The sequence below is a fragment of the Egretta garzetta genome, unplaced genomic scaffold (assembly GCF_000687185.1).
Source record: "Egretta garzetta isolate BGI_Z169 unplaced genomic scaffold, ASM68718v1 scaffold215, whole genome shotgun sequence".
NCBI lineage: Eukaryota > Metazoa > Chordata > Aves > Pelecaniformes > Ardeidae > Egretta > Egretta garzetta.
The window spans coordinates 3724098-3736159 of NW_009259719.1; the positions used below are offsets into that span (position 1 = coordinate 3724098).

Sequence of the window (12062 nt, forward strand, 5' to 3'; positions counted from 1 at the left end):
CATTGGAAGCCAAATTGACTTGCAGATCATCACAGTGGGGGGAGTATTTGTGGACAGTTATGAGAGGGTTGAAGCAGCTGAATTTATGGAACAGAGAGCTAAGCACTATTTTCTACTGCCTTTTTCTATTATTTTCTCATACCTGGTTGGGATAAGTACTCTGGGATAGTATAGAGATAAGATGAACAGGGGTGTAAGTATTATAGCCTTCTCCTCCGCCCCTTTTTCAGTCTAGCGAAACAAAATCTATCAGTCAGAAGTGCATTGCCAAATGCATATTTGGCTGGTATATCATTAACTGCATGAGGGGGAGACAAACAAAAAGTCTATGTGCTGGAACTGTGAATTACAGTATTTGCATTTTTATACTTGGGCCAAACTCTCACAAATGGATGTGACAGAATAGAAATATTTGTTTTCATTGTAGGTGATGCAATAATTTAAGTGACAGCTCTTTTTCTTCATCTGGGCATCCTCACTAAGCCTTGTTTTGGTTCAGTGATAGTCAGACAATGTGGTTTTGTTGCTTGGAAAAGAGCAAGTTCTGTAATTCAGCATCTTTGTTTTTCCCAGTAATGTTTATATTCATTGTTAACTGCTGCTGTATTTCACAAAGAGATGGAGATGATTTCTTCAGAAGCTAACCTGGAGTAAAACCAGTGTTACAAAGTCTCTTTACTTCCTCTTCCTTCCTTCAGATAGTGATTGAGGAAAATTTTGCAGTTTCGGAAGGACAGTATTTCTTGGGCTATCTTCCTGCCCTTGCCAGTGTTCTCTCCTCTACCTGACTTTTCTCCCATCTCTGTAATCGTGGCAAGCCATTCCCACACTTTCTGTTCTGCATGTTCTGTGTGTGTCTAACTCTGCATTCTGTATCTTTGCATCTTTGCTCTGCAGCATTGCATGCTGTTTGTGCAATTATGTGTAAGGATCTGTTTAGCTGCTGCATAGTTTCCTCCTGAGCTAGTGTGCCTCCAGCATTGCAGAGGCATCTGTGGGCTCTGTTACTGCCTTCTCAGCTTCTGCAAAGTGCCAGCAGCCCTGCTCTCGGAGGCACCAGGCGGTGCAGCCACCCTCACATCTGGCTCCCTTTTTGCACAAGTAGTATTTCCTGTGACTGTTTTTGAATTCAGTTCGGCATCCTGCTCCTCCAGCACAGCTTCTTCCGCCCCCAGGGAATTTCTCTCTAGGCCTGTTGATTGAGGGGAGGCACTGTGATCTGTGACTGATTTATCCAGTAAAGCTTATTTCTGTGTAGTAGGTGTGGGGATAGATTCATGAACAGGGAGCTACTATTTGAGCAAGATTTCTATTTAGCGCTGTGAAAATGTGACATGCTGATTGTAAACTGTGATCATTCCTAGCTTATCATGTGTTAATAATGGAATCCAGTTGTCAGACATTTTGTTGTCCCCTGCAGGCCTCTTTGGTGCAGAAGCTATACCTTTTATTTATCTTGATGCATATTAATATTATTTAGCTTGTGTCAAAACTAGATAGGAAACTGTATTTTCTGGGATTTCTCATGTAAAAATATCCAGGGTTTTTTTGTACAATAACATTTTCATTTTAATAAATCTTACTTGCTATTTCACAATATGTAAGCACATTGTAGTGTGTGGAGAAACTTATGTACATAAACTACCTGTTTGCAGTAAGACTTTACACATACTATGTGAATCTCTGTTGCCCTTGGAAATATTTTAAAGGAGAAGCATTTCGAACTTTAATAATATTTTGGGATTATGGATTAAATGCAGTGGGGAAATAGCTTTGTGCAGTGTAACTTAACAAGTGTGCTAAGAATCAACTTTTGGCAAGAAAACTCCCAATTTGCCCTCTCTCCCTGAAGTTGACCTGGTGGATGAAATAGTAGATGTGTGTATGATTCTAGGCATGCCTTCTCCAAAGATCAACATTTGTACACACTTTAGTCACCTTTTATACGCAGTGCTATTGACATTAACCAGAAAGGCCAGTCTGACAGCGCTGTACTTTAACACCAGCTAAAGAGTTGCTCTGCTCTACTTGCATGGTTTATCTAAAAAGACTCAACACTGAAATCACACAGCGTAATTGTTTTCAGTCTGTAGGAGTCCTCTTCCAGATACAATATCCTGTAGGACAATTGAGTGCCCTACTGAAATCAACATATGTTCAATAACTAATTCAATGACATATTTTTTTATACTTCTGAAAACATTAGGTTGAGCTCTGTAATTTATCAATTTATTGTATCTAAATCTGCTTTCATTTGCACAACTATAAAACACCTTTAATGCTACTTTTGTAATTAGGTTTGCACAGTATCAGACAAGTATAAGTTAGTGCAGAACTGAGGCCAACAGCCGTTTAAAACAATCACAGACTTGCTCAAGTGAAGCTCAGTGGATAAGGAGAAAAACCTATTAAGATAAGTCAACAAAAGAATTAATTTTCAAACTAAATGAAAAAAATTAAAAAGATGCTGCTTTTTTTGTAAGAAGTGGAATGAATTACACAATTGCTCAGGTGCTTGGTCTTGTTTCCATTACGCTGCATGTCTGGATGACTTCTAGAGTTGAATGAGGCTGATGGTGAGTTAGGCCGTGTCAGTGTGAAGTTTACCTTGGACAAAGAACATTTGTTGACTGATTCTTGCAACACTTTGAATACTGTATCTTTATTGACATGGTCTGAGGTGTTTTTTTCTAATTTATAGAGCATTGCAAAATCAGAACGTGATACTAATTACTCCATCATATAGCTGTATTTTGCTGCTAATGAAAGAGCTTTTATTTAGGGTAAAACTTTCCAGCTGCATCTGTGAGGAGTATTCCCATCATTTTCAGTTTTGCAGGAGGTCACATTCAAATTTTGTCATTGGGTTGTCATACAGTGTTTTTTAATCAAAATTAACTGAGAATACTGTAAGTGGAGGCCAGCTCTGTTTCACAAGATGAAGTGTTTAAATTGATGACAGTATTCCTGGGACTGCAGTGGAAGCATCATTTTTGTTTGCACTTGAGAATAGTTTTTGTTTTCATCTGTCTAGAAACATGACCCTAGAGCACAGAGGCTAATATTATTTATAGCATCGGTTTTGTTTGATTTAATTGAAACTATATATATTTATAAACATTTTTGTTGTTGCCTCTGGTTGTTGCTTCCATTTAGCTTTTTAAACTGATTATTATTCTATTTAACTGATTATTACCAATATTTTCCAAAATTATTTAATTATGTTTTTCAATTATAGGTGAAATAACTATATTAAATGGAAGACAGATAACGAATCCAAGAATTATATTGTTGTGCTCCTATACTTTATTAAACTATGGAGGTTTAGAATAAAAGATGATTGAAGTTCTAACTGCCAGTATAAAGAAAGTTAATAATTTTAATACAGTTCCCGGAAGTGTCTTGCAAAATCTTAAATTAACTTCATAAAGACTGCTACATTATTAATCCTTCCATTTAAGATATGTATTTCTTTTAATCTATGAGAATCTGCTAAATTCTAGAATATTTTTATGCAGAGATGGACATGTGTCTCTATCATAACACCGTGCTAATGCAAATTAACAGAATGGGTAGCCACCATGGGACAGCCAGCAAGGACATGCTAAGGAAACTAAAGTACCTTCTTTCCCTGACTGTGGTCCCTACAAGTCTAGGTGGGAAATATGTGCTATATCTATACTGTCTCTCTTTTTTATCTGAATAAAATTAAACCTCATGTATTGTTAACATAGCACTTAGCAAAACAATGAAAATATTTTCAACCCTACTTTATGTAATAATTTCAATAATGTTTCTGATTACAAATTCTGCAGTATGGCATCCCATTTGATAATTGTGCTGTTGTGTTCCTATGGTGATGGCAAGCCATTTCATGAGGATTGCTATTTCAGTGCTTCTGGTAATTTGTTTTGTACTATCACTGCATTGCTGGTTGATATTATTGGGCCCTACTTGCCTAGTCTAGTATGATTTTTAAAAAAAACTACCCCAGGTTGAAAATGAACTATTACCCTGGATTTAATAAATGTTCTACTTAATTTTCTGTTAAATCCTTCACTTACAATGTTTATTTTAAAGCTTACATACATTCTAGAGTATGGTTACTTTTTCTTCTCTGTCAATATCCAAAATTGTGAGAGAGAACATGTGTCTAATTTCTTCATTTGGAAAGGATGAGGAACATCAGCCTCCATAGCTGTACTGGTTTTGTTAGACCTGTTTCCTGGGTTTAAAAGCTGTGATGGAAGGAGTCAAGAGGTGAGGAATTTGGCTACGGGTGACAAATGGGATGGGAAGAGAGTGGAGGGCAGGGTGACAAAGAGTTTATTTCCATGTCTTGCAAAGCTCAGTATGACACTTTACTACGTCTGTTTGCTTTTGTGAAAAACACCTTTGTAATGAAACTGTTTAGGCAGTTGTACACTGGAGAAATTCCCATTAGAAACAGAAAGAAACAAGGTACTTACAAACCATACTGCAGGACAGTGTTGGGAATTTGAAGAGCAGTAGGTCCACATGACTTGTGCTGGACCTCCTGTAGGTGTGTAATTGAATTAGTCATGAGATAGGGTGGTTCTCTGTGTGGCCAGCAGCCACCGGTACAGGATCCTGGGCTGCCTGGCACTCATCCTTCACTATGCAAAGCATAGGCAATCCATTAGTGTAAAAAGCCAAAGGCTCCAGCCTGTAAGCCAGAAGAGCTGGTAAGTGGATATTTGTGTGTATGAATCCAGGTTTTTAGTTCTTTTCCCTCATCTCTGTGAATGTGTTACCTATGTCCTTTTAGTCCAGTGACAGAATAAATTTGTAGGAAAGCCACAAAGAGAGACTTTAAGGAATTATAGTCTTTCCTTTTTTGCAATCTCATGCTTAATCATCGGGGGGGAGAGAGGGGAAAAAAAATATAGTTTTTATTAATTGATCTTTAGACAGAACTGGAGATAACCAAAATTTATACAGTGTGTAACTTGGCAAAAAAAAAAGGGGGGGGGGGTTTCCTTGGTGAATGGGGAAAAAAAAAGCACCTTTGAAAACAACTGGATGAGTTTTTACGCTGGCTGACTTATAAAAATGCAGCTCACATAAACCTGTACTGGGTGAATGTAATAGTTTGTCAGGTTTTTTCATTATTATGTATAATGGTTAATATTTTTCTATTAAAGAAAAGTGAAGAATTTATAAGTAAATAGTAGGATTTGTTTATTTTATTTTACTATATAAAATTCATAAATTACCTGTGTGTACTAAGTCAAGATTAGGTTTTCAATTAAAGTAGGTATGGAGTTTTTGTGTAGCTACTGATACTTGAAGAAGTCAGTTAGGGAAATCCAAAACTCTTGTATTTATCACTAAAATAATTGCTAAAATGAAGTGCCATGAAGTGCCTTTAAAGATAGTAATACTAATAGTACTAACCTTGATTGCTGGAAAGTTGCCAGCTCTTCGTCATCCTACAGAAATACATTATACTTGAACTGAGAAAACATGCAATTGTCCCTCCCCCTTCTTATTCCCACAAACTGGAACAGTATTATGTTAGCATGAGTTGTGCTGAGCCGAATCCAATCTGGAATTAAGAATGCTCCAGGGCATTTTTAATAAACTGTCATTCATTTGAACTCTAACCTTCTTTAATTTGCAGAATCTGGTAACACAGATGTATATTTCAGCCACATTCATTTCTTTTTCTCCTCTTATCTTACTGTGAAACACTGCTGATTGGACTTGAAAATGTGAAGCTGCAGAAGTAGAAAGTGTTCATTTAAAATAGACTCAAAACTAAGAAAGAATTACAGTAGTTTGGTTTGCTGGTTTTCTGCCATTTTGAAATGTAAACTTAATTCTAGTAGTGATTTTAATAAAATCCTTGAAATGCTGAGGTCAGTTAGGCTTTCTGAAAGTATGAAAAAAAAATGGCTTTTATTAGAAAATGCATAGGATAAAACGTAGCTGTTGTCTTATAAAGGGGAAGAAAACCTAGTTAATGGATTCAGGGCATACAGTACTTACTAGCAAAGAACTTTGTATTTCATGAAGTTCCACAGCAAACTCTTTCAAAACATTAATTCTTATTAATTCTTCAGCTGGTATCTAAAATGGTGAAGTCTGTGGTTAGAAGTAGTTAGGCTAATAGATACAGTGGGGAAAAAATGAGCAAGCTTTCAGACACTGTTTTGCCAGGCTGGGTCAGGAGCTGCGCCTCAGCAGCCTCAAGGGGGTTTGGAGATGTTAACTTCAGCCTTCCCCAAAGGTCTCATTGCAAGGCAGAGGTGCTGCAGTTTTTGTGGCTGTGCTGGCATCCCTGGCCCTGGAAGAACATCAACATCGCTTGCATAGTGACAATGCCTGCCCCATGACAAAGCTTCGGCACGTAAAGGCATTTAAAATGCTGCTTGGATTTTAGAATGTGTTACTGATCAACAACAATTACCTTGACAGACTTTTCTGTATTTCTGTATAAATAAAGGTCTTGAGGATGCATGTGTAATAATTAAGGTAGAATAGATGCTTCAGTCTGGGAGGAGAATGGCTCGATGAGATGGTACAGGTTACAAATGCGGTCATGAATACAAACATTATCTTAATCCTTTTTGCAGTGGTAAGAAAAGTGTGTAAATGTGTTACGTGGTCATTATGAACTGCTATGTCAATAGAGGACTCAGTTCAATATCTGGAGAGTGGAAAAACTAAAAAGAAACTGGAAGGCAGGGGCCATACCAGTGCTTTGAAGAGGGAGGGACTCCTGGACGCACATTATTCTCTAGATGAAGTGTCCCTAAATGCAGCAGAACAAGCATTTGCCATAGGTCAGAAAGCTAAAATTATGCACTAGTAGTACTGGATTTGCTTCCATTTCTTACAGTAGGACTAAGGTAGTAAATCAACATTAACCCTTAATTTTTTTTCTGCTATCGTTTTAATTCTAGTATCGAAGAAGTGAACATGAGCTTACACTAAGAATTTGGTTTGGTTTACAATGCTTTTTTCCCCCTAGACTTTTATGTCTAGATAATACTGCCTTCGGTGTTTAATTTTCCATTGTACTATATCTTCTATAGCTATATAATAAATGTGCTAAGATAATTGTGTGTGCAACTTCACTATTCACACATTTACATTTGATAGTAATTGATTAAAAAAAAAAATCAGTTTCTTCTGCACATGCCTGCCAGTTGAATTCTGCTGTAGGTGTGGTGAGACAGTTAACTAGGAAAACATACAACTCTGAACTTGGGTCATACTCAAAAAATGAAGGAAGAACTAGCTGGCAAATACTGTGTTGAAAGTGTAAATGAAGGTATAACTTACAAGTCTATGCGTGTTAACGATTTGTGGTTTGAAAAAGTTTTCATTTTTAAAGGTTTTTTTCCCCCCTCTCTCTTAAACTGTGATCTCTTTTGTCTGGTAATATAAGGGTATGTTATTAATATATATTAACAAATCCACAGCTTTGTTTTCCACAAGTCTTTAATTCCCTTAAATGTTTTAAAACTTGACTGATGTGATATATCAGAACTTAGGTGAGCATTCAGTCAGTCAACGGGATAGGTACTAAATTCAGCTGAACCTGCAGGAAAAAGAGGGCAATGATCCTAAAGATATGCAAGTGCTACTTTTCTGCCTTTTAATGTTCTCATCTGCCAAAAAAATCTGCAACTGTGGAGTGACTTGGTGTTTAACAGTACTGTCTCAAAGCAAGACTCTGTATGAATGAATGACTTCACAGTCTTGAATCCTTACTACTGTTTCCATTAATGTATGTTGCCTGGAGTTAACAAACAGGCTGGAGGCTGAGCAGAAACTATATGCACTTCTTAAAAAACAGAAGGACGAGCCTAAGAAATAACCCAAGAAAACATGGAGAAATATCATACATTTTAGTAGCTGAGGCCTTGTCCTTGTTGGAAACAGCATGGGTTTGTGTTCTTGTGCTAAAGCAGAAAATGAAGTATCTGATGTTATATTAGAAATTGAGTATATTTTTAAAGAAATATGATCTCTCCTTCTGTTTTTTTAGCTTTTTTTTTTTCCCTGGGATTTAAGTGCAAATCCAGCTTTTTTTTTTTTTTTTTTTAGTTCTCTTAAGTATGTTTTCTCTTTGCTGCTTCTACTGTGAAAGTTCACTAGACAGTAATTTTACAAAGATCTCTAAAGCCTTCATATTTCTTCATGGTTTGCTTTAGTGGAATCTTGCACCTGCACGGACTCTACTGCACAATTTGCACTCCTTGCTATTTCATTTATGTCAGTATTACACTGGTTTTGCTTTCTGAGTGGAAGGTTGAACATCAGTAGTTTCAGTGCTATTGGTAATTCTGACTCTGCATTTATGAAATATAGCTTCTTATGCACTGAAGGGTATCAGACATATTCTAGTATTACATTGATGTTATTAGTATTTGTAAAGATGTAGATGCAGCTGGTGTAGAAGGGGTAAGTAATCAGTATGTCCTTTTCAAACAGGATGTGAGTTGTCATTATAATTTGCTGAAGACTGTATTATTAATTTTGCTTTATTGAACAATTGAAACAAAAATATGTGGCTTACGAACACTGATTGCATGCTAGTAGGATTTGGATAACAACAACAGACAACAATTAAGCACAAACTTGGGTGAAAACATCTTATTTTCTCCATAGACTTATTGTCAGACTTCTCAATATACCAGCAAAAGTGAACATTTTTCAATGACTTGCATAACATGAACAACTAGAATATATCCTCTCTCCCATTTCATTTTATTTAGATGTTCTACCTGAAGTGTTGACTAATTTATAAAATGTTAATATTTGGACAGAGGAGGTGAGAAAGAAAATACAGGAAATGGGGCATTCATTATTTAAATCATTTATCTCATAAAACCAAATTAAGTCTGTTTTTACTTACAGATCTTAATGTGAACTGTGTCATTTGAACGGGGGAAATCATACTGGTGTCCTGGTTACCAGAGACACTGGTTACTGTGAATATAAGGATTCACCCTACAAGTAAATTTTCTACTGCCAGACAGGTGTCACGTGTAGCCTCCATTCTTTACTGTTTTTTTATGTGATAGACCATGTCATACACTTTTTTTACTTCTGAATTTGGTTTTCTGAAAAGATGATGGTTTTCTGTATTCATGCAATAAGCAATTTATCTTACATCTAGTTGTCATTTACCAATGCTAAAGAAAGAGTGGGACCACCCTAACTTGCCTATATTTCATACTTCAGAGATTCTCACAGTTGTCATGAGGAAGTCTGTTGTTATTAGAGCAGTAACAGACGTTTAAAGTTCAGAATCATGGAATAATTTGGGTTAGAAGGGACCAGTAGAAGCATTGCAGTCTAAACACCTGCTCAAAGCAGGGATAACTGTGAAGATGGATTAGATTCTCCAGGCTTCATTCAGTCAAGATCTGAAAATACTGAAGGATTGGAGAGTTTGCAGCTTCCCTGGGCAACCTGTTCTGCATAGAAGGGTGTGCATTTTTTGATGAAAAATACATGGTTTGTCATGACCAGTTTTATATTAAAATATGTATCTATACCTGCATCCAAAATTTCTGAAATTACTATTATGATGAATTACCACCACACTGAATTTAAATAATATAAATGGTGCAGAAATTATTCATAAATTGTGTCTGTCGCAGTGGCCCAGGTTAAATAGGTTTCTGGTGATCTGTGTTAGTTTTGTTTTGTATAAATATTGCTTATTACTCAATGGATTCATGGATAGTTTAAGATTTTTTGGTATTTAAAGACTACTTCTGTTAGTTTTTAAAATAGTTAAGATAGGAATGGAATTGAACAGCCATTTACTTAAAATAATTCCTTTTGTGTTTGGTGGTTTTTTTCTGGATTTATGTAGATTTAAGATTGACTTATTTTAAAGAAAATGGAGCTTAAAAAGTTCTCTCTCTTAGGTAGAAGAGCTGATGAATGCACTAGAAAAGACTAGACAAGAATTAGATTCTACCAAAGCCCGTCTAGCCTCAACACAGCAGTCTTTGGCTGAAAAAGAAGCACATCTGGCTAACCTGAGAATAGAACGAAGAAAACAGCTTGAAGAAATTCTAGAAATGAAGTAAGTGCATAGATTTCTCTGTTTTCTAGAGCATACTTATTAATTTTGTTTGAGCTCTGCGTATGGGAAGGACTACATGACTGCTATTGAATATAAATTAAATGTAAATTTTAATTTCAGGTTCTTTAATAAGATATACTAAACAAATTACTAGATATACATGTATTAGTTAACATCTTAGAAATAATTCAGATATTTCATTACACTAGTTTCATTTTTGAAATTGTTCACTGAAATATGCATATGACAAATGTTATAAAACTGCTGCATTACAACATAATATACTAAATGTGGCATTACTTTTTTTTATTAATAAGGTATTCTGAAAAACAGATTGTAGAAGCTAGATAAGACCCAGATATCCACTGACAGAATAATCATAATTCTGTGTTATAGTAATATACTAAAATAGTGTGTCTTCTCTCTGATAATTTATGATAATTTATTAATTGGCAGCATTGACCATAACTTCTATTTATCCTTTTTTTTTTTTTTTTTGATTTAATATTCAGGGGTTACAGTTTTTTGGCTGCTAGCTTCCAGTTAAATAGGCATAAACTGTGTGTTTAAGAACATTCATGATGATTTCCTATGCTTATATTATGTTCAAGTTCCAAACATAACTCTGCATTCTAGGCCCGTCTGGCTGACATTGCCAAGATCCATCTTAATTTACTGGCTACAGTCAGTTGTCAGTTTTAGATAACTTCTTCAGTTGTCATTACATGTTCCCATATACATTCAGTTCTTTAAGGAAGTTTAGAGTAAGAATGGCTAGCAGCTTTATCTTGTTCATTATCTGGCTTGTCTTTTTGAACTGGAAACTAGGTAAGTACACGTTAAATGAAAAGTAGTTTTATGGAAGGAGATAAACATTAAGTTATTCTTAACTTCATGCCAACGTGAAAAAAAAAAGATTGATTTTAAAGAATTCCAAAGTGTTAAGTTTGGAGGAAGATTTGCATGTTACTTTCTAAACGTGATTTTTTTTTTTCCCCCAAATGTCTATTGAAAATATTACTGTATTAGTTCTGGAGGAAATAATTTTGTTATGGTCATATTATTTTAGCAGTGCACACATAACTCATACTGACATTAATGGAAGTTACGCATACATGTTAACAGTAAAATGCAGCATGTGTTCAAATCCATCATTTTGCCTAATTGTCTTAATGCTTTGTGCTCTTTCTATATCTGAGTATAAAAGAAAAAAATCAATGCACTTATTATTTCTTGATAAGTGATAGTTTAAAAAAAATTCTGTATTCCATAGTGTGACATGTTAATGTCTTTTAAAAATGTATTTGTCATCCATAGAAATGTTTCAATTGGCCTGAACTTAAAAATTGGTAGTTAGAAGTATATCAACACTACTTTTTCCAGACATTGTTTTTGTTTTCTGGAAGTCCGCAAGAAGGAGCACAATGAATTGACAACTTCACAAGGCCGGCCTAGAAAAGCTTATTCATTTTGTAATATGAAGAGCTTGAGGGTAGGAGAAGTTTCTGCATTGTGATGTGGTGGGATTTTTTTTTGTGTGTTTCAGAAATGCCTATTTGTGGAGCATACTTTCATGACCACAAGGCATCCACAATGCTTTCATACAGATGCCCTTTCCTATATGGTAGTTCCTTCCAAAACTCATAAATCTGCTTGTAACAAAATTAGATAGCTGTATAGATAAATGACTATTTATGTAATATTAAAATTGCTTTATATATGCATGTGAAATAAATGCCTGTCCTTAGGGAAAATGGATTTTACTCTATGGGATAGATTATCTTTTTAGAAATGGTCAAAATAATTTTCCCTTTGAAAGAGATAGTTTGACCTGGAGAGCTAATAGTCATAAAAAAAAGTCTAATGGCATGTGAGGGAAAAGACAAAAAAATTATCATCACCTTTTTTGTTAGTTCACCTTTTAAATTATATGCATGTAATCTTCAAGCAGCAACCACTGAAGTTAAAAATAAAACAGAAAAAAAAA

The 12062-nt window shown here is 35.3% G+C and overlaps 1 protein-coding gene across 1 annotated transcript in view; it reads left to right on the top strand.

Annotated features, from left to right (window-relative positions):
- ERC2 (ELKS/RAB6-interacting/CAST family member 2) overlaps positions 1–12062 on the top strand; it is a 362739-nt gene that overhangs the window by 262211 nt on the left and 88466 nt on the right. Inside the window, exon 17 of the mRNA XM_035894657.1 lies at positions 9915–10075. Coding sequence (XP_035750550.1) covers positions 9915–10075 — 161 coding nt within the window. The remainder of the gene's footprint in view (positions 1–9914; positions 10076–12062) is intronic.